The 24199-nt window shown below is 38.9% G+C and overlaps 1 protein-coding gene across 1 annotated transcript in view; it reads right to left on the reverse strand.

Annotated features, from left to right (window-relative positions):
- LOC115595755 (NACHT, LRR and PYD domains-containing protein 14-like) overlaps window positions 1-24199 on the reverse strand; it is a 965684-nt gene that overhangs the window by 127203 nt on the left and 814282 nt on the right. The window contains 7 exon segments of the mRNA XM_030440560.1: window positions 4879-5052; window positions 6975-7148; window positions 10913-11086; window positions 11895-13722; window positions 14272-14329; window positions 14331-14508; window positions 15026-15145. Of these exon segments, the coding sequence (XP_030296420.1) occupies window positions 4879-5052; window positions 6975-7148; window positions 10913-11086; window positions 11895-13722; window positions 14272-14329; window positions 14331-14508; window positions 15026-15145 (2706 nt within the window).

Here is a 24199-nt window from a genome sequence, read left to right on the forward strand (position 1 = left end):
AAGTATCACACTAATCACTTGGTGGACAGTCAGACGATATTTAAACAGCTTGGGTTTTGATTATTATAATCGATGTTTGTCTGTAGTTAATTTAATGCAGAGAACCGTGGTTTTGGGGTGGCCTCACACGGGGCACCACGAATTTGTAGGAAAAGGTAGGTAGGCTACGCGGGCCTCCCATGGACGGCACCATAGATATAAATGTAAGGGACTATCACTGCTTGATAATCAAGGTCATTAATCACTGGTGATTAATTTCACACTCGTAGAAGGGGCACCACCTCCATTGTTTGATTTACTGAAATAGGCTGGAGGGAACTATTTCAAACATCTAACTGTACAAGTTTGACTTGGACAGCTAGAGTATCAATTTCAAATCAATTTATTCAATCTCAATATTCTGAAGCAGTAAATTCTTTGCACGTATCCATCGGTTCTCCACATCAAAATTAAGTTCCAGACAAAAACAAATGATTATATATATTTATTGACTAAATAATTTGGGGTAACATAAATGAACAGACAATTTTAGACGAACAACAGATAACAGAAAAGTAAAGAATGTAATAAGCAAAGAAATAAAGTTATGTGACTGTCGGAAGATGGCAAAGTTAAAGGGTCGGGTTTTTATATATTAAATATTACTGGAGTAATCTTTTAATACTAACGAGACCCTAACCTCAACTTTCTTAAGTTTATAAGATAGAAGTCAGAAGCTTAGACAGAAGTCAGAACCTGTGACAGAAGTCAGAACTCTAGACAGAAGTCAGAACTCTAGACACCACTCATTCTCATGTGTGTGGATCCAGCTGTATGAAGACGTTCAGCCTGTTTTGTCTGGGCATCAGGAAGCACTGAAGCTTGGTCTCTTTGAGAGTTCTGGGTTGGACCACGGCACGGCGCGTCGGTCCAGTAGCCAGAGGGAAGGCTGGTACTCTGTTGAGGGACTCTTGGTCCGAAGGCCCAGCAGGGTTTCCGCCTTGGGAGCGCTGGGGGCAGAGTCAATCTCGGCTGGGAACACACAAAGTTTCTTTGTGGAGACTCCTTGCATGGCTTCTGAGGCAGACGATGGACTGCAACGTTCTTCATCAGATGATCACAGTCTTGAAAAAGACTTTTTCTTGATGTTTCAAGGTGGTTCTCAAGTTCTGATCTTTTCACTAATTCAACTTCTTCTGGATCAGGCGGTGATACTTTAAAGTTATATTAAGATCAAATCAAAAATCAAAAAGAAAAGAATTTGTTCTATTAAAAACTTGGATAAAAGTAGAGCACTTAAAGTAGTTATTCAATTCGCTTTCTTAGAGCTGGTTGCAAAAATAAAAGTAAAGATTACTCTAAAAATAAAAATAAAAATAAAAATGTAAAGCAAAGAGATGAAGAGAAGAGAAGAGAGAAGAAGAAGAGATCAGGAGGAGAAACAGGGGGCAAGAGAGCCCGGAGAAGAAGACTCCAAGTCCTGACCGAAGTCAGGACCCGAAAGTGGGAGCGAGCGTCAGCATGAGAGAAGAAGAAGAAGCAGCAGAGTAAGAGTAAGTGAAGAGAAGAGCATCTTCTCTGTTTTTATGAGCTTACAACAGGCACACCGAGCAGGGGTGGGGCTGGCTGACAATACTCCTTCTGTGTTTGGATTTTAGACCCACAACACTTTAATCTTAACTAAACTATTGCTTTAATGTTTCGAAATCGTGTTTTAACTTCCCAAAAACTTTACCATCTTAAAAGTCGAATTTTTGTCTTCATAAAAGATGAAACATGAATATGATCACTTATCATTCAAGAGAATTATAACCTGGTTAAGACATAAAACAATGATGTATACAACATAAACAATAAAGCATACAATACACAGTAGGACCAAGGACTTATACATATTCCTTGTAGTTCTATCTTAACAAAACATATCAGACATTTAACTGGTAAATAACACAAGCATTACACACAAAGAGGATCACGATATGCAAGTCTGTGCCCATTGCAAAGGTGGGGGCTGGTTTCTTTCAAACCCCAGATTCATTAAGTAATAGACTTCATTTGGGCTTGATAATAACATGGAAAATATCTACTGTATGACTTTCTTGGCTATTAGGGAATCTGCTAAAATTAAGAAGATGAAATTGTAGTTAATAGTTATTCAGAACATATTGAAAGGTGGATGAGTATAGGATTGGAATGCAGCAAAGATTGAAATGTCACGGACAAGGTCGTAAAAAGCTTGGCCTGTGGGGGGGGGGGCTGGGTTATCTCTACCCCAACCAACATCAACCCCCACTTCTTGTCATCTGATGTGGAGAGAGAGGACTCTATTGTAGTAAGTCGTTAAAATTAATAAGAAAACGTCTCCAATGATCTGTTTATAGCAAGATCAACACACTGTCCTAATCTATAGGTAGAAGAGGCCATAGTTTGGCCTGAGGAAGAGGGAGTTCATCTTCTTTGTGAGGGGGGGAGAAGAGGCAAATATTCAGTCAAACAGATATGCTTTGTTTGTTAAATTAGTCTTGTCTTGTGGTTGAGAGGTGAGAGGTCAGAGGATGGGGAAAGGGAGCAGAGCCTCGTGATGGAGACATAAGGGCTGGTGTTCCTACAGAGATAACATAATTAATATGAAATTAAATATATTCTATTTGAAGGCAAGTTTGTTTTTTGCCAGTTTATCTGTTAATGACTGAACTCATTGTAATAAATTGATTCTTTCAGAATTTATTTGATTTTAAATTTTTTTTGGTAATGCGTCGTGAAGGTCTTAAATTTTTATGGTCTTAAAATGTCTTACAAAGGTCTTAAATTTGACTCACTGAAACCTGCAAGAATCCTGATAAATGTGTTTTATCAAAATTCTTGTTACAATTTTCATTTCTAATTTCTGGTTAATTAAGACTAGCATTAGGAGGCCACAGTGCAGGGAGAGCCGCTGGCATGGAGGTGAGGAGACCAGTCTTAAGGAATAAATCGACGTTAAAACAGGCCAAATCGATGTTAAAAAAGGCCACATTTTTTTCGCACTGAACACATCTTCTGACTAAAGTCTCACTCTTGTCATTTTCTGAAACTTGGCAGCCCTGATAACATATAGAACAAATGTAAAGCCTCAGAGCTTCTTTGATTATTGACAACATGTTAGTGATGACAGAAAGGTGATAACTCTCCATCACACAGACAAGAATGCAAAAGTTGCTGTTTGTATGATGTATTTTTCTGTTAAACGATAAGAGGTTCACTTTAAACAATATTAGTATGAGTTTTGTCAAAGGTCATAACAAAAGAAGTTGAAAAAAAAAAAAAAAAAAGAAAAGAAAATGTAAAATGCAAATGACAAGAAAAGATCAGGATGAAGACTTTATCCTGTGGGTAATGGGGGCGGGACTTGATAAGCTTTGGCTTCTCCCGCTTTTCCCTTTCGGCCATGTGTATTGTATTATTTGAACAATGATGAAATGTGATGTTTATGAATTGACATGCCCGAAATAAACAACATAAATAAATAAATAAATAAATAAATAAATAAATAACAATAATAATTAATGATAGTGATGATGAGAAGAAGAAGTAGAAACATCGCGTACTGAAAAGTTCTGTTGAAAAGTTATTTGAAAGAGTAAAACTTGAGAGAAGCTTGGCTAAAAAAAAATGGCACAGTTTGATTTCATAGATAGAAAATTACACGGAAAAGACAAAAAACATTTTAAGTATGAATAGAACAGCTGTTCAGATCCTCATCCTGTAAAACACTGTTGGTCAAATATTTAAACTTGATGTCTGCATTAGAGAACATGGTGTGTGGTGAGGCTGGAAATCTTATCTTTTTAGCACATGTCAAGTAAAATGCCCTGTAACATGTTTCACACATTACAAATTGGGAATATGACTTGGCTACAGCTCGAACAAACATTCAGTCAAAAGATCTTTTTTCTGTGAGAACTGTACTAAGCTGAGGGAATGAGAAAAATAGTGAACTAGCCTACTGATGCAACAGATAGCCAACAGAGATGCTAACCTGTAACCTACTGTAAATGTAGCCGAGGCTAAAAAAATGAAAGGACATGCAATGAATCAGAATATTTTAAGGCCATGTTCAGTCACAGTATGAATTATCCATCAATAATATTATTTGGATGTTTGGATGGATGAGTAATAATGTGACTAAACATGGCATTAAAATATTAGGTCATTACTCAGTAGTATGCTTAGACATTTCATTTTAAAAATTCAACAGAGGATGAGACAGGAGAGAGAGATGAAGAGGTTGAAGGGACAGAGACAGGAGGAGAGGAGAGAGAGAGAGCAGGAGAAGGAACCAGTGAGATGCATGTGGAGTCAGGTCCATTATCAGCCCATGACCAGCTACATACAAAGGCCAGAGTCACTGCTCTGATGAAGAAATGGGTAAGTGTTCTTGTAAGCTATGGTATTACTGTACTCTCTCTCTCTCTCAAGCACCATAGCCTATACCAAACACTTAATGTATACAGTTATAGATCATCTTAGTTTTAGTGTTTTCTTTCGGGTGGGGGTTGGGGTGTGTGTGTGTGTGTGTGTGTGTGTGTGAGTGAGCGAGTGAGTGAGTGTGTGTGTCAATGATCAGACATTACTTATAAAAGCCTTTTCAAATGAACTTGATGATTTTAAATCAAATATGAGTTCAGAGGATCTTCTGTTTACGGATGGGTCATTCACAAAAAAACAAAGATTCATTTACATTTTCTACAGTTTCTTTAAGAAACACAAGTCTTTAGTGACTGCACACTAAATTACATCAAGAATCATGAAAATATGAACAAAAGGACATTTACAAAGTTATGTTTGAACATAAATTAGCTTCAATTATTAATTAAACATTTAAGATGTCCAACAGTAACAGAGAGTCAGTGAACTCACCTCAGAGTCTCCAGTCGACAGTTTGGACTCTGCAGAAAATCACAAAGCAGCTTCACTCCTGAATCCTGCAGGTTGTTCTCACTCAGGTCCAGCTCTCTCAGATGGGAGGGGTTGGACTTCAGAGCTGAGGCCAGAGAATCACAGCTGAGCTCTGACAAACTGCAGTCCCACAATCTGAATAAAGAATAAATGATGGAGATAAAAATCAGTTTATATTCCAATTAGGGCTGGGCGATATGGAACAATATGCCGATATATTTAGGCTGAATATCGATATACGATATATATCCCGATATTTTTATGCAAAGTGAGAGCAAATGTTCAGTCAAAGTCAAAGCCAAATATGACATGTGGGTGGGAATTTTGTCATTTTAGGGGCAAGTCCATTTGGACTTCACTTTTTTTTTTTTTCAGGGGCACCAAGGCCACTGAGTAAAATTTGTTGATTTACCTTTCAGACTGATACCATAACATCCTAATTTATAATAAGACATGGATTATGTGTTAAAATATTTTTTAGATACCAATATCAAGTTAATGCTACTTTACAAAACAGTTTTTTTTAAGTAGGGTTAGGGTGAGGTGAGTTTTGTGACACTACACTGAATATTAGTGTTACTGAATATTTCTCCCAAATAGAAGTTGCCCAAAATCATGGCAAAGCCCTTTTTTTCCAAACAAAAAAAAAAGTAGAATAACCAGCAGGAGACCACTGATGTGTGGAGTGATTTTGGCGACACTACTTTCTGAATAATAGTGAAGTTATTGAATATTTTTGGTAGTATCGCTTTTCGGTGTTGCACTTTGTAGACGGTCCCTGCGCCCTCGTCTCACAGACGGCTGACAATACAGACCAGAGTTAATGTCCAGACGCTCGTTTGGATGAAAATACGGTTGTAGCTTGTTGTCTTCCTTACTACCGCAGGAAAGAGCCGTCAGTTGTGTTTTAACAAGGTTTCACTCATGAGTTATTGATCTGTGAAGTTCGAATCTGTGAAAATATTTCCAACTTTACCGGTCTAAATCCAACCACATAAGTCAGTTACGTATCATGTCAAAACTGGCTGAGCTCGCTTGCAGTACTTTAAGTTTCGTTCTTCTGTTTTGAGACGCTGCTGCTGTTTGAGAGACTTTCACGTGAGATCATCGTGATGATGAGACTCCACCTGCGCGAACTGCGGACTCACTGAAGTTACTGTGAGTGACTACTGTGCACTCAGGTGGCTGTAATTAAAGGCAAGCTCGCTACGCTGACTGGTGCCGTGCGATGATATTTTTTCACGGGCAACAACAGTTTGTTGAAGAGTGCCGGAGTGTCTGTTCCAGCCCCTCCCCTCTCTGTGCATGAAGGAGGAGGGGTGGGGGGAGCATTGCAGAGAGCTCCGGGTCAGCAGCTTGCCCGGAGCAAGGATCACAGCGCAAATTTGAACTATATCGATGTATGTGATATGGTCTAATTCCATATCACATGTAAAAAATATATCGATATAAATTTTAGATCGATATATCGCCGAGCCTTTCTTGAGGAAATGTTTCTTTTAAACCAACAAACATCATCTGTGAGATTCATGACACAATCCAAACCAGAGCAGAAAATTATTTCTCTCATTTTTTCTGAAATAAGGTCCCAGGTGGTCGAGCAGAGGAGGCGTGGCTTCACCTCTCTATTGTGGATCATCACCATGGTGACATCATCCTGTCAACACAACATTCACCCACCTGTTCACATCAACATACATTAATAACTACAATTATAGTGTGTGTGTGTGTGTGTGTGTGTGTGTGTGTGTGTGTTATCAGACATTACTTATAAAAACCTTTTTTAAGTGAACTTGATGATTTTAAATTAAATATGAGTTCAGAGGATCTTCTGTTTACAGATGAGACCATTTACAAAAAATATAAAGATTCATTTACATTTTCTATAGTTTCTTTAAGAAACACAAGTCTTTAGTGACTGCACACTAAATTACATCAAGAAACGTGAAAATATGAACAAAAGGACGTTTACAAAGTTATGTTTGAACATAAATTAGCTTCAATTATTAATTAAACATTTAAGATGTCCAACAGTAATAGAGAGTCAGTGAACTCACCTCAGAGTCTTCAGTCGACAGTTTGGATTCTGCAGAAAATCACAGAGCAGCTTCACTTCTGAATCCTGCAGGTTGTTTCCTCTCAGGTCCAGCTCTCTCAGATGGGAGGGGTTGGACTTCAGAGCTGAGGCCAGAGAATCACAGCTTAGCTCTGACAAACTGCAGCTCCACAATCTGAATAAAGAATAAATGTGATGTATTGGTAATGTTCCACCACACCAGAAGGGGCCACCTACTACATTGAATGGCATGTCTATGCTTCAGTGAATAAACTAACAGTGTGGAAGTACACCTGAGTGTGGTTGGTCGTCACTCATGCCGTTAGCATATTGATGCTAAACTAAGTGGTTATATCATTATCTGTATGACTAGAGAAGTCATTACAATAAAAATCAGTTTATAATCCAATCAGATGTGTTCAGGTTTAAATGTGCAGCTCGACATCACTGTGTCCTAATTGAGGTGCTCTGATTGTTATCAGACCATATTGGTTCCGAATAGTTTGATGGGTGGTCTCTAAAAGGGCCAATCAGAAGAGCCGATCAGATAAACACAGGAGACAGTTTCTCTTTAATACATGCAGCATGGTGAGAAGAGCCACAGTGTTCTCTGCAGTCTTCCACATTGTCTTGACTTGTATACAGCAGAACAGTGGTTACATACTTTATGACAGGTGTTACCCATGCCTTCCCCAAGGCAGTGACTCTCTGATGTTTGACTGGACAATAAGTGTCATCCTAGCTGCCTTCTGTTATCATCCTCATATGAACTCCTCACCTGTTCTATCCCTGACACCTCCCCACACCTCAGGTGAAGGGGAATCTCCCCTCCTCTCACATCCTGACATCTTCTCTACCATACATTGATATTTGAATCCACAACTGTTTAATTCCCACCAGTTAGAATAGTGTGTAACTAAAGTGGGCCTGTAAAGACGGACTAGTGAGTAGATGAGTCTCCGTGTTCGCTGTAAGGACGTTTAATGTCCCCGACAACCTCTGTAGTCTCATTCAGACACTTGTTAGCAACCGCTAACTGTTTTTAACACATGAAAAGCTTCAGAATTAAACTGTGGGACATTTAATGATGGATTTTATGTTGGAGAACAAAACGTGTAAATATGTTCAGCCTGTGGTAACCACACACCTTATTACACACATTTAACTGAAAACACATTCAACACACTCACAGACGTTGAGATGAGGGAACAGGATGTGCTAACATGCTAACATGCTAACAGATTTCAGGTGTTAGGACTACAGACCACACCTCTCTATAGGGAGGGGAAGTCCCGCCCCTTCAGGTGGACCTCATGGGACCTGATTTCAGTCAAGAAAGTGTCTGTTTGTGGTAAATAAAGTAAAATCTCATGTAGTTTTGTGTTAAAACGCTCAGTGAACTACTTCGTCTTACTCAACATACGTCACCAAAACCAATATGGCCGCCGCCTCCACACAGAAGAAGGTGTGGTCATAGTGACAGCTGCAGTTATGTGAAAGGAGAGTTGGTCAGTTCTGTGAGCTGCTGATATTCAGGACGACTCTACAAGGTTTCAGTCAGGGTTAAACCAGACGTCACTTAACGACTGTTGGCTGTGTCGTCTTTATGATCACATATTTTCACAGTCTTAGATTTTATTAGTTTTATGACAAACTAAGACTTTCTTTCTTCAACACACATCAGACATTGACATGAACTTGATGATTTTAAATTGAACATGAGTTCACAGGATCTTCCGTTTCCGGACATTAATTTACATTTTCTACAGTTTCTTTAAGAAACACAAGTCTTTAGTGACTGCACACTAAATTAAATCAAAAAACACGAAAATATGAACAAAAGGACGTTTACAAATTTATGTTTCAACATAAATTAACTTCAATTGTTAATTAAACATTTAAGATGTCCAACAGTAACAGAGAGTCAGTGAACTCACCTCAGAGTCTCCAGTCGACAGTTTGGACTCTGCAGAAAATCACAAAGCAGCTTCACTGCTGAATTCTTCAGGTTGTTGTTGTCACTCAGGTTCAGCTCTCTCAGATGGGAGGGGTTATACTTCAGAGCTGAGGCCAGAGAATCACAGCTGATCTCTGACAATCTGCACCAACTCAATCTGAATGAAGAATAAATGAAGTGAGTTTAGAAGACAATGTTACTGCTTGAAATCATTCAGTGTTTAAACTTTTGTTCAGAGCTGAACAAGTTCAGAATATGAAGCTCCAAACACCTGAACCCATCAGGCTGCAGGTCCAAAACTGTCAGATAGACGAAGTGAAACAGAGCTCTCATTAATATTAATGACAACGTGCTGCTGCTTCAATAAAGACGTAGTGACTCCACCTCTTAAACTCTGCAGCTCCACCAGAGGCTCCATCTATACAAACTCATGTTGTGCAGCCAAACAGAAGCCAACAGAAACTGACTGAAGATTTGATTCTACTGTTTCAGATCAAAATCATCCTGAGTTTAAATATTTCAGTCAGTATAAACGTCACATGTCATCATAAAGGTTCTGAACAAACATGTTTGTTATCGTCTGACAGAGAAGAAAACACTGGTTTCTGTTTTTACTCACAGAAGCACGAAGGAATCAAATGATTAAGAGGTTCAGAGAGAATCAACCAGTTATGAATGTTTAATGTTATATTAGATCTGTTTTAAATATGAAGCTGAACAAGACGCTCAGAGTCAATCAGCATCAAATCTATGAGGTCAGATCCCCTTCAGACCTGATGACATGAACACTAAGATTCACAAAGTTTGAATAATGTTGTGAAAGTGTGAACAAAGGTTTCAAATACATATTAAAATGTGATTTAAACATGTGAAAACAACATGTGTGAAATAATGCTGTCACATTTATAACTGACATCAGCAGTGTAATATCTTCAATGTTGTAAAGTTTGTCTTCAGAGTTTCAGACAGTCAACACGTGCAGTGTGTTCAATCAGAGATGAAATTAAATTACATCCATGTGTCTTTTGTCCAGCGTGACTTTAACATCATCAAAGCTCCTTTTTCAAAGATTCAACACTTTCTATTGACAGATTTAAATGTGAGTGGGGCCACAACTTTCTGATGTCACATTAGGACGGTCTGTGTCCAACAGTGTCTGTCACTTTAAAACCAACAATCCAACATTAACACACACCTCACTGTGTGATTGGTCACCTGAGTGGAGGTGAGAAGGAGGCGGGGTTTGAACTTCTCTCTCAGCTCTTTGTTCATTTGTTACACAACTATTTCTGTCACTGTTCATATGAACAGCTGAGTGAAACACTATGAACGTCTTCAGCAGAGACTGTCTGAACATGTGACATGTCTTCTCCATATTTAAACCATTGTTGTGTCTCCAGCAGCTCTTCACTCCACCTTTGGCTGTTTGGAACAGCTGTGAACACTTTGAGCTCCAGATGTGTTCAGACAACACGTCGTACCACTGAGCTTCTTTCTACAAATATCCCAGCCAACAGCTCTTAAAGAAAAGCAGTTGAGTGGATTTGCAAACAGAAGTGAATCCAACATCCTGCTTCTGTACGCTGTGGGCACAGTGAGCATAAGAGCCAGGTGAACTCTGAACCTGCCTCTGGTGCACAACTGACCACAGTTACTCCAAAGAATTATTTCACAGTTCCAGCACCGATCCATCTCATTCCTACTGGCTGAGGAAATGACCTGAAGGAAACTGCAGGGGAATTATGGGATTGTTCCCAAGGAATTGTGGGAATTGTTGTTGGATGTACGGACTCTAAGCAGCCTGGGACGTCATTTTAATCACACGACAGACTTCAACCAGCAAACAGAAAAATTCTCCACCATCGATTCACCTTCCTTGTGTGTGTGTGTGTGTGTGTGTGTGTGTGTGTGAACTGAAGGAAATTTAAAACTTCTGTTCTAGATTTACATTTAATGAAAGGAAAACAAACACATGAACAGACTTCAGAGTCTTCAGTCGACAGTTTGGACTCTCCAGTCCAGAACACAGCAGCTTCACTCCTGAATCATTCAGTTTGTTGTCACTCAGGTCCAGATGTGTCAGATGTGAGGGGTTGGACTTCAGAGCTGAGGCGACGACTTCACAGTGAGTTTCTGAGAGTCGACATTCAGTCAGTCTGTGAATACAGATAATAAAACATTTAAATCAGTTAAAATCTGACTCTTTACTATGAAAACAGACTCTATACATTTTGCATCACAAAGTACATGAACATGAGCAGCTGAAGCTCAGCTGGTCAGCTGTTCGGCCTGAGCTGCTCAGTCAGCGATCACAAGGTTTGTAGTTTGAAACTTGAGCTCCTCGGCTCCACATGAGCCTCCAGACTTTGACCTGCCTGATGAGATCAGCTGGGCTCAATCAGTGGCCCATTTTAAATCCCCCTCAAAACACACCTGTATAAAACGGCTTTTAACGGCTGATTCTGATGATTTCATCTTTGCTTGATTTTGGTTTGACATATTTGTGTTTGTCCGTTTTCTTCATCCTGCTGTCTTTATATTTGTAATTGTCCCTGTAATACTTTTCTTGTGACTCTTTCATTGTTGTGCGGTTTTATTTGTGTCCAACAAACAGATGTGAGTGCTTTTAAAGTGCCATATAAATAAACAGAAATACATGTTGAAGTGTCCTTGAGGGAAATAATGAAGCAGAAATGACAGTTTAGGACAAAAGTGTTGAAATAAGTGAGATGTAAACGTGTCAGATGTATTGGATTGGATTGGATTGGAAACAAGACGACTTCATGTCATTTCTACTCTGAGCTTGGTGATGATCATTCATTCAATCAGCAGGTTTAATACTTGTTTTGGTAAACGTGTATAGTGTTGAGGTTTTATATTATTCATGTGTGTAAAGTGTTGATCTTTAATACTGAAGGCTTCAGCTTTACCTCACTTCATAATGTTTAACACATCTGGACTTACACAGCCTTTCTACAGTTCCTCACAGCTGGAATCAGTCTCTGTCGTCCCTGTAGAGATGTGTTGTACTTCTCCAGGTCCAACTCATCCAGAACCTCTTCTGACATCTGCAGCATGTAGGCCAGAGCTGAGCAGTGGATCTCAGAGAGTTCCTTCTCTGATCTGTTCTCTGACTTCAGGAACTCTTGGATCTCCTGATGGACTGAGTGGTCGTTCATCTCCGTCAGACAGTGGAAGATGTTGATGCTTCTGTCAGGAGAGATCTTATCTCTGTTCATCTCCTTCAGGTTGTTGATGGCTCTCTGGATGATTTCTGGACTGTTGTCTGTCTGACCCAGCAGGCCTGCTAAGAGTCTCTGGTTGGACTTCAGAGAGAGGCCATGAAGGAAGCGAACAAACAGGTCCAGGTGGCCATTTTTACTGTCCAGGGAATTAATCATGGCGCTCCTCAAGAAGTCATCCAGGGATGAGTCACTGTTACACCTCCAACCTCTCAGGAAGTCCTCCACCACCTCTGTGTTCCTGTTGGTGTGACAGTGGAACATGTAGACTGCAGCCAGAAACTCCTGAACGCTCAGATGAACAAAGCAGTAGACTGTTTTCTGGAAGATCACACTCTCTCTTCTGAAGATCTCTGTACAAACTCCTGAGTACACCGAGGCCTCTGTGACATTAAGACCACAGCGCTCCAGGTCTTCTTGGTAGAACATGATGTTTCCTGTCTCCAGATGTTCAAACGCCAGCCTCCCCAGCTTCAGAAGAACTTCCCTGTCAACCTCCGTCAGCTCCTGTGGACTCGTCTCACGTCCCTCATGGTACTTCTGCTTCTTCCTCTTTGTCTGAACCAGCAGGAAGTGTGAGTACATGTCAGTCAGGGTCTTGGGCAGCTCTCCTCTCTGGTCTGTAGTCAACATGTGGTCCAAAACTGTAGCAGTGATCCAGCAGAAGACTGGGATCAGACACATGATGTGGAGGCTCCTGGAGGTCTTGATGTGTGAGATGATTCTGCTGGACAGATCTTCATCACTGAACCTCCTCCTGAAGTACTCCTCCTTCTGGACGTCAGTGAAGCCTCGTACTTCTGTTACCCTGTCCACACATGAAGGAGGGATCCGATTGGCCGCTGCAGGTCTGGAAGTGATCCAGACGAGAGCCGAGGGAAGCAGCTTCCCCTGGATGAGGTTTGTGAGCAGCATGCTGACTGATGACTTCTGTGTGACATCAGACACGACCTCATGGTTGTTGAAATCCAGTGAAAGTCTGCTTTCATCCAGGCCGTCAAAGATGAAGAGAAGTTTACAGACAGCGAGCTTCTCTGCTGTCACCTTCTGTAATGTTGGATGGAAAACATGGAGCAGCCTGAGAAGACTGTACTGCTCATCTCTGATCAGGTTCAGCTCCCTGAACGACAGCAGAACCAGCAGACTGACATCTTGGTTTTCGGAGCCCTCTGCCCAGTCCAGAGTGAACTTCAGCACCGAGAAGGTTTTTCCAACTCCAGCGACGCCGTTGGTCAGAACCACTCTGATGCGTCTCTGTTGGTCAGGTGAGGCTTTAAAGATGTCGCAGCACCTGATTGGAGTTTCACTGAAGGTCTTCTTCTTGGAAGCTGTCTCAAGCTGCCTCACCTCATGTTGGGTATTAACCTCTTCACTCTGTCCCTCTGTGATGTAGAGCTCAGTGTAGATCCTGTTGAGGAGGGTTCCACTTCCTGTTCCATCATTTCCTGTTCCATCACTTCCTGTTCCATCACTTCCTTCAGTCACACGTTCACATCTCCTCCTCAGACTGATCTTATGTTCATCTAAAACCTCCTGCAGACCAACATTCACTGAAAAGAGAAAAATATTGGAGAGAATTTGACAATCTGGGATTATTTTCATGATCAATAACAATCCATCAGTATCAGAATATATAAAGTTTGAGTCTCTTTGGGTCTTTTCATTGACTTTGTGTGTAATCTAGACAATCTAGTAATTTGTCCTGGTGTTTGGTCTGAATGCCTCCGAAGTCTCTAAATAAATGTAATGACATGTAGAAGCTGAGATGTTTAAAGCAACATGATGTAACTTTTTGAGGTTAAAGCAGCAGCTTCAGAGTCGTGTTGATGGTCAGGTGTGTTGTAACAGGTGAACGGTGTCTCTGTCACTTGTAGGATCACAGCCTCACATACGTGTTCACTTCAACACGTAACACTGTGATGATGTCATGAGTTGTGTTTGTAGTCAGCACCTTTATTACGTCTGACAAACTGTTACACACCTGGGATTTGTTTTTACTACAGTGGTGTTGCACTCAGAAACTGTGGGGGGCGCCAAATCACACAACATGAGAATTTCTCCATAATGTGGCTTTAACATGTTGAGATGTTCAGTGTGACTTGGTACAGTTTGTCTCTGACTGTCTGTCCACAGTCCAGCTGTTGTTCTGGGTCTTACCTCCACACTGGGGACAGGAGGAGTCTCCTGGTGAAGCAGACTGGTCCCAGTATGAGGTGATGCAGCGTCTGCAGAACCAGTGTCCACAGCTGGTAGAGACCGGATCCTTCAGGACGTCCTGACACCAAACACAGCAGGTGGGCTGCTTCTTCACAGAGACATGACTCCTCTTCCTCTCTCTGTGAACACATTTCTTTAGAACTACAATTTGATGATTGTTGTTAAAAACATCCAGATTTGGTCGACACTGTTTAGAAGCTCAGACACTCACAGAGAAAAGTCAAAGTGTCGATACTTTTCATCTTGAATTCAGCATTTAGTGTGTCATGAAAATGATGTGTGAAGATTATCTCTCAGAACAAAACGTGTCAGTATCAGAAACTCGTGTTTGTCACAGAGATTATTTTCTGCAATAATCCAAAATCCAAGTCAAAAATCTGACAGGCTGTTTGTGGAGGGAGCCAGAGCGATGCTAACTTCAGGTTTAGCCTACAAACATACGTCATGGTTCCACCATCTATTTCATCCTGCTGAGATTAGTTAGTGTCCTCCAGGATCTGACTGAGTTCAGACATGTTAGTGTTCAGGAGACTTTCAAAGACTTTATGTTAGTGTGTCTTCAGTCCTGGAGCCTGATGTTACTCTACAGCAAAACATTACCAGCAAACACTGAATGAGTCGTCTCAGTGCTCTTACTTAGTGTCTGATGGTCCAGGTTCAGTACTGAAGACTGGAGGTTCATCATTGGACTGGTCACTCTTCATAGAGGGACAGATGGATCCTGGAGGTTCTGCTCTCTGTCTGCTGGACTGAACTCTGCAAACACCAACATGTTTTTATTCACATCACATGAATCCTTCATCAATAAAGTGATTTAAGAAGCTCTACATACACAAACTGCTGCTGCTGTCCATAAAAAGGAGGTTTAAAAGTTTCTATTTGTCCTCTTAGATCAGATTACAGATTTATAACAGACACACACAGGAACATGAGGTGGGAAAAGTCTCAACTATGGACACAAAAGACTTTTCAGTGGAAATCTGAATACATGAACACAAAATCAACGACGCAAATGTGGTACTCTCAAAATCTGTAAGATTATTTGTAACATGGTTTATTGATATTAATATTATTTGAAGTCTTTATTTTTCACCATTCATAGAACCAAAAAGTGAAACAAGTGTTTAGCCTGAGAACCAAAATGATCTTTCCTCAATCTGTGGGAAAAGCTTCAGTTCATGAGGAAATAGAAGAGTGGAACTAATGAGCCCAGGTGGTGTTGCACCAGGTTCCTGACTGTGAGGGAATCCGCCGCTCTCCAGAGGAAAACTGAGAAGAGAGCATCGGTTCGTGTCTTCATTCCTCTGAACTTTCACCTGTATTTTTCAGGTTGGTACAGAGTGAAAACCACCAATAATAACTCCTAAAGTGAAACTCAATGTAGCGCGAGTGTGTAGAGTTTGTTGATGAACTCGAGTGTTTCATTAATGAGTTTAAAAAAGTGTGTGAAAGTAAAACTGTTTACAGCGGTTAATGGTGGCGCCCGCGTTGCCTGCGACCTAATTTACACACGATGTTCACATTTGTGTTGTAGGTTCAGATCACTATTAACATGATTGTGTAAGTACAGTTTCATACTGCAGTTACTGGGTTTTAAAGGACCAGTATGTTCTTTTATACTGCACAGTCAGTTTATAAAGATTCCAGAGTTTAACTCTTGGCTGAATTATTTGCACTAACAAAAGGGTAAAATCCATCTAAGTGTGTGGTGAAACTAACAAGGATCGAGATGAGATGAACCGTACTCATGAACTCTATTGAAACAAGGCATGAAGTGAATTAAATGATGGACATATATACAAAAACAAAGGACACTCATTCACAGGGAATTGTTTCATATATTTGAGCTCTGGAAATAAAGAGGAAAACTGGGAAGAGAAAGCGTCGGTTCGTGTCTGTTTTTCAGGAACCTGAAGGGCACTGAACCAAAAATCATTTGTTACTGAGGTTCTGACCGTGTTGAGACCCGTAACACAAACATCATCATCACTGAAACATGAGTCATATAAATGAGTTCGTATCAGTCGTCTTACTTTGTGTCTGATGGTCCAGGTTCAGTACTGAAGACTGGAGGTTCATCATTGGACTGGTCACTCTTCATAGACGGACAGATGGATCCTGGAGGTTCTGCTCGGTCCAACTCTTCCTCCACACAAACACTCATCTTCAGGTCTGAGAGGTGAAACATGAACTGTGAGGCCATTCAAGAACTGAGGATACATTTCAAGTATAGAAGAAAACAAAGCAGGATTGATTTTGTTCATGAAACGTTTGTAATCTTATAGAACACACTTTAAAGTTAACATGTTCAGTATTTGCTGATCTTAAACATGTAAGATTTAAAATATCTAATTTGAAAAACGATGTCAGAGACAAACTTGGTCAAATATATGTATTAAATGCTTTGAAATTTCATGTGGTAGGAATGTTAGTTATAGTTACACAGCTTCTGATCATTTTTTTTTTTTTCAATAAAAACATCTAATGATCAATTTAAAAGCAAAAATCCTGAACAAACAGAGTTGACATAGATCAGTGGTTCTTCAATGGTGGGGCGTGGTAACGTGTCAGGGGGGGCGTGAGAGGCAGGCCAGGACGCAAAGGTCTATTTCCACTGGATACGCGTCCGCTCTGCATTACGTCTCCGTCTCGCCAGTGGAGCTGATAGACTAAAGTGAAAGTGAAACCTATGTAAATTTTCCAGCAGGTCCGCTGCGCTGCGTGTCTGCTGTGTGTCTGCTCCATCCAGCTCCGGACTGTGGGGGGGGGGGGGGGGGGGGGGGAGAGACAATTCTGTCCTCCAGGGGGGGCATGACAAAAAATTATTGAGAACCACTGACATAGATGGTAACAGAGTTAAAAAGACAAAAACAACATTTTCTGCCTGACTCTGAAACTTTTAAAACCATTTCTAAATGTAAATTTCCTGAACTTGAATAATAACTGCAGATGTCTGGAAAGTACAACAGCTTCAAAATGTTTCAGCTGGGAATAAAACCCAACTTGCCCAGACCAGAGACAAGCACACTAACCAGTCAAACAGCCATCGACAACCTCACCATACTAACTCCCTCACATCCTGCGTATGTCCACTCAGTCATTAACTATTTCTGCCCAGATTTCTTTGTCTGTTCCTACATGACGTGCCGTCACTGAGGTTGGTTGTGGGATAATTCTGAGGACACCATCAAGGAGATACCACAAAATATCCTCATGGATCGGCCAGAGGAAGTGATCTCTCCACTCTGTGCATGTGACGTTTGCATGAGTCTCATTGACCTCGACAAGGTCCCAGGATAAATGTCACCATCATATTTGATGACACGCCGCTGTCCAATGATATCCTCGCTTTGCTTTCACACTTGATTTCATTTGTGGTCTGCGTTTGGAGCACTTTGGTGTCAGAAAGGATGGAGTCAACATCAAACTCAAAGCTTTGTGTGTTGTGACATGTTGAGTGAAGAGTCTGCCTGGCTGAGCAGAGACAGCTGACATCTCTATCATCTATTTACAGAAGCCTGTTGCACTTCATATTGTTAAGCTTACTTAGAAGGTGGGCGGCTAACTTAAGGCACGCTCCTCAATTCTTAACAAGAAGTTATATTTTATCAAGAAATGGGTATTTATAATTAAAGGTGAATTATGCAATTTTTTTTTTTTTACCATCCTATGAACGAACAACGAGAGAGTTCTTGAAACAGTGTGACGAATAACAGTTTGCAAGAGCTGACATGAGTTTCAGATTTACTTTAAGTTTTAATGTTTCCAGCGTTTGACACTGTCGATCACACCATTTTATTAGACCGCATGAAATCCTGGGTCGGCATCAAGGATACTGCCTTTGTTACCAAGCTTTTGTATGAACTGTTCGGGGGAGAAAAACTGGGCCCGCAACCACTTGTGAGCATAGCGCATCGCACCGGACCAGTTGTTCAAAATGAGAGCCGCTGTATGATCACCCGGCTACACAGCTTCGAAGTGAGACGCACCATCCAGCGCCTGGTCGGAGCCATGGGGGGTAAACTAAACTACAGAGGAAGAAGAATTGATATCTACCCTGATATGACCACAGAGCAGCGCAAACAACAGGCTCAGTTTAACGACATCAGGGCGCTACTACGCACAGCCAACCTGAGGCATGGCATCGCTTATCCTGCTAAACTTCTGGTGACTTTCAGGGAGAAAACGTACGCCTTCACTAGAGCAATGGATGCGATGGACTTCTTCGAACAACAGGTGAAACCATCTCTTAATATCCCGACTGTCTGAAGCTTTCCTTCAACAGTTATCATGAGGAGGGGGCACTAACTCTCTGATTCACGACAGTTGTTGGACATGAGAGATATCTCTTCGCGTCTTTCTTTTTCTTTTTCGTTCCTAACATCAAGGTAGTAATTTTGGTAATAAGAGTAGAAATTAGGTTTAACTACATTATTGAACTAGGGAGTCACTTAAAGAAGCGGCGAGGATCTGCGTTTTTCTTTTTTTTTTCTCTCCTTGTTAAAGTGTGTTACACATCCGCACAGATGGGGCGGAGTGAGAGGAGTCTGTGCAATAGGACAATATATTTTCTTTCTGTTACAACTGTATTTTGATTGTACTTGTGTCCTATTGGTGGGTGACTCAGAGGGTTGGGGTGGGGGGATGTACAGGATCTTCTCTATATTTTTGTGAAGAATGGTGCTGGTATAAATATTTGGTTTATCAGAATATTGTTGTAAGTCACACTCCATTTATATACTCCCTTCCCCTGAATGTTTCGGTATTGAAAACCACATGGGTAGTTTGAATATTTTTTGTTGCAACTTAAAGGGCCTTAATTCCCCTAATAAGAGAGTAGCCTTTTTAGATCTATTAGCAAGAAACAAAATTGATTTAGCTATGTTTCAGGAGACACATTTGCTAAGAGATGATGTTAACAGAATGGAAAATCACTTGTATAAAGTATGTGCTTCCTCTTCTGCTATAAATAAAACAAAAGGGGTCATAATACTCATTCGTAAAGCACTACGAATTAACATCATTGACAAGGGTGGTGATGAAGATGGTAGAGTTGCTTTTGTTAAGTGTATTTACAATGAAAGAAAACTGGCATTTATCAACATATATGCCACTAATTCATATGATAATGTTTTTTTTACTCAATTGAATAGTATATTGGCTGAACTTTCTGACTTTGAGTTGGTGATCGGCTCTGACAGGAATGCCATATTAGATTACAAAATGGATAAATCAAGTAAATCTGATTCTAATGTACAAGCAACCAAAGCATTACAGCATTTGCTCTCTGACTTTAATCTTATGGATGTCTGGCGCCTACACCATCCCACTGCAAAGGAGTATACTTTCTTTTCAAATAGGCATAAAACCTTTACAAGGATAGACTTTATTTTTATGTCTACTCCCCTTATTTCTTTGGTTCAAAATATAGAAATAAAGCATATGACCCTAACGGACCACAATGCATATGTATGTCAATTAATGATCTCAAACTTGCCTAAAAGAGCCACTAGGTGGCGTTTTGATCTAACTTTATTGCAAAATCAAGATTTCTGTGAAAAGTTTGAACTGGAACTTGCTGAATTTTTGGAGATGAATCGTCACTCTGTGGATGATGCTAGATATTTTTGGGACTCAATAAAAGGCTTCATAAGGAATTTTTCCAGTTCATATTCGTCTAGACTCAAAAAAGCTCAGCTTAAGAGAATTGGGGAATTAGAGGCCTCTATGATTAACTTAGAACGATCACAGCAAATACATTTTTCTGAGCAAACAGCCAAGTCTTTAACTAAAACACCACTATAACAACATCAACTGCAACTGTGAGTACTATACAGATGAACAATTTATAAGAAAGAAAATAATGGACAAAAGATTTTCAGTAATACATTTCAACAGCAGAAGTTTGAATAGAAATTTCTCTAAAATTAAGGACTATGTAAAAAAATTCCCCACCTTTAATGTGATTGCAATATCAGAAACTTGGTTGGACAATGAGAAGGAAGTTGATGTTAACCTGGAGGGCTATGAGCTATTTACCACCAACAGAGTGAATAAGAAATGAGGAGGAGTGGCACTATTTGTAAATTGTGATTTAAACTGTAAAAAAATAGAGAGTATGTCAGTACAAATAGAAAATATTATGGAGTGTGTCACAGTAGAAATAGACATGGATAAAACCAAGAATATAATAATAAGTTTTGTAGTTTTGTAATAAGTATTGAGTCATTTAAAGGTAAAATTATTGATATGTATGATAAGATGAATGATAAGAAAACGATTTTTGTTTGTGGAGATTTTAACATAGATCTGTTAAACTCACATGATCACAGTAAGACAAAGAATTTTATTGACACATTGTACTGTGTAAACTTATTCCCTACCATCTTACAACCAACTAGAATAACAACTGACAGTGCAACGTTAATAGATAACATCTTCACCAATACAATTGAGCAAAGAATAATAAGTGGACTGCTTCTAAATGATATAAGTGACCATCTTCCTGTTTTTACAACAGTGCAGTATTCATATGAGATTCAAACCCAGACGAATCCTGATTCTCACAAGAAGATTCGGTATAGAACACCTGAAGCCATTGAAGCTCTTAAAGGGGACTTAAGGGAGCAAAGATGGACAGACATTTATTTAAATAAAGATCCAAACAAAGCATATGAAGAATTTCTGTCTGTTTTTGCCACCTTATATGATAAACACTGTCCCATAAGAACAAAAAAAAAGAAGAAATATGATGACAAGCCCTGGATTAGGAGGGGACTAGAAAATGCTTGTAAAAAGAAAAACTTACTTTATAAACAGTTTTTAAAATTGAGAACAAAGGAAGCTGAAAATAAATATAAAAAATATAAAAATAAATTAACAAGTATAATGAGATTCAATAAAAAGGATTATTACCACAAACAACTAGAAGAGCACAAAAATAATACACAGGGTATATGGAAAGTGCTTAACAGTATAACTAATAAAGGTATAGGAAAATCAAATTATCCAAATTATTTTATTAAAAAAAATCAATCAATCACAACCAAAACAAGGGAGATTGTAAATGACTTTAACAACTATTTTGTGAATGTTGGTTATAATTTAGCCAAGGAAATTGTGAACCCAGTAGTAAAAAATGATGTAGACGAAAGCACTATTAACATAAACCCAAATACCATCTTTCTTAAGAAGATAACTGAGAGGGAACTAATTGATGTGGTAAAAAAATTTAAGAATAAAAAATCCACTGACTGTATTGATGTTGATATGGCATTAGTAAAAGATATTATAGATAGTATAGCTAGACCTCTGACCCATATCTGCAACCAGTCATTCCAAACCGGTATATTCCCCAACCAAATGAAAATAGCAAAAGTCATTCCAATATACAAAAATGGAAATAAACATCAGTTTTCAAACTACAGTCCAATTTCTCTACTTCCACAGTTTTCAAAAATTTTTGAAAAATTATTTACCCATAGACTCGATCATTTCATAGAAACACAAAACTTATTAAGTGAACATCAATATGGGTTCAGATCAAACCGGTCCACCACAATGGCTGTTATGGAACTTACAGAAAAAATATCGTCAGCAATAGACAAAAGGGAATACACAGTAGGTGTTTTCATGGACTTACAAAAAGCATTTGACACCATTGATCATAATTTATTAATGACGAAGCTGGAAAGATATGGGATAAGGGGCATAGCATATACATGGTTAAAAAAATATTTAGATAATAGAAAACAATATGTGCAATTAAATGATGAAAAATCTGACTTGCTGAGGATAACATGTGGGGTCCCACAAGGTTCTGTGCTGGGTCCAAAATCATTTATTATGTACATTAATGATATCTGCAATGAGTCCAAGCTATTACATTTTGTTTTGTTTGCTGATGACACGAATTTACTTTGCTCTGGTAAAGATCTGAGGCACCTTCTGGACACAGTGGAGAGAGAACTTGCAACGATAAAAAGATGGTTTGACATTAATAAACTCTCACTTAACTTAAATAAAACTAAATATATAGTATTTGGAGACCGTAAAAATTTAGATCAAACACAAATTAGGATAAATAATATTGAAATACAAAGAGTTAATATAAATAACTTTTTAGGAGTTATTATGGATGACAAAATAAGCTGGAAACCACATATAAATCATATAAAGAGCAAAATATCAAAATCTATTGCAATATTAAATAAAACAAAATACACCCTCAACAAATACTCATTACATTTATTGTACCGAACATTTGTTGAGCCATACATTACTTATTGCATAGAGGTCTGGGGGCATGCATACAAAACAATTACAAAACCAATTTTCATATTACAAAAGAGAGCAATAAGAATAATTAACAGGGCTGATTATCGAGACTCAACAAACACATTTTTCATAAACCTACAGACCTTAAAATTCAATGATCTTGTGGACTATAAAACTGCTCAAATTATGTATAAAGTAAATAATAATACGCTTCCAGATGGTGTCCAGAGGATGTTTCAGACTCGAACCAGTCGATATGAACTAAGAGGGACTTATGTGTATACAAAAGCAAAGGTACGAACAAATGTGAAACAAAGATGTATATCTATTAAAGGAGTCAATCAATGGAATAATCTAGAATTAGAAATCAAACTGTGCAACACACTTAACAGATTCAAAAAGTTATTTAAAAATAATATTATTAATAAATATAAAACTGAATTATAAATACCACTGTGCTCATAAATTGCTGTATGTAGAATATGCAGGGTTTTTTTTCTTCTTTTTTTTCTCTTTTTTCTTCCCAAAAGATTTTTTAAAATGAGCAAACGCAAAATGTTAATTTAAGAAGGGTAGGCAAAATAAGCTGATGCTTCAGCCTACACCTTTTCGGTCAAAGTGTATTGTATTGCTTGTTGTGTTTTTGTTTTGATTTGTTTTTGTTTTTGATTTATTTTGTTTTGTTTTGTATTTATACTTTTATATTTGTCTATTGTATTTGTTTTTTTTCTTACAAGACCGAAATAAACACACTAAACTAAACAAACAAAACAAAGGTAGAACTTAACTTAATACTAATGCAGAGAGCTGAGTTTGTTTTAAATAAAAATAGAATGAATCATTTTTTTTATGGTAATCGTCCCAGTCGGCTATTAGCCAATAAAATAAAAACAAATGATCAGTTCACAAATATAGCAATCATTGAATCAGAGAGTGGCTCTATGATATCTGATCCTGATTTGATTAATCAAAGATTTGCAAGCTTCTATAAAAAGTTGTACACTTCAGATAACATCTCATCAGCATTAGACAAGGACAATTATCTTCAGAAATTAAAGCTAATTTCATTATCAAAAGAAGAAGCTTCAATATTAGGGGCCCCGTTATTGCTTGATGAACTTAAACAGTCCTTAGTAAAAATGAATAAAGGTAGGTCCCCTGGAATTGATGGCATATATCCTGAGGTCTATCTAAAATTTTGGGGCATTTTAGGACCACCATTACTGGAGATGTTTAACACAGCTATTCAAAAGGATGTTTTGGAAGAGATGTGAACACGGCTTTGTTAATACTTCTTCCAAAAAAGATAAGGACCCAACTAATTGCGTTAACTATCGCCCCCTATCGTTGTTGAATGCAGATATTAAATTATTTTCAAAGACACTTGCTAGTAGGTTGGAGCTGTTTTTGCCAAAATTGATTCATCCAGATCAAAGTGGATTTGTAAAAAAGCGCCTCTCAGCAGACAATTTGCGTCGTCTATTGCATATCTTGATACTTCTGAAATCTATCATCAAAGCCATCCTGTCAATT

Source organism: Sparus aurata, chromosome 14 (assembly GCF_900880675.1).
Source record: "Sparus aurata chromosome 14, fSpaAur1.1, whole genome shotgun sequence".
NCBI classification, from domain to species: Eukaryota; Metazoa; Chordata; class Actinopteri; order Spariformes; family Sparidae; genus Sparus; species Sparus aurata.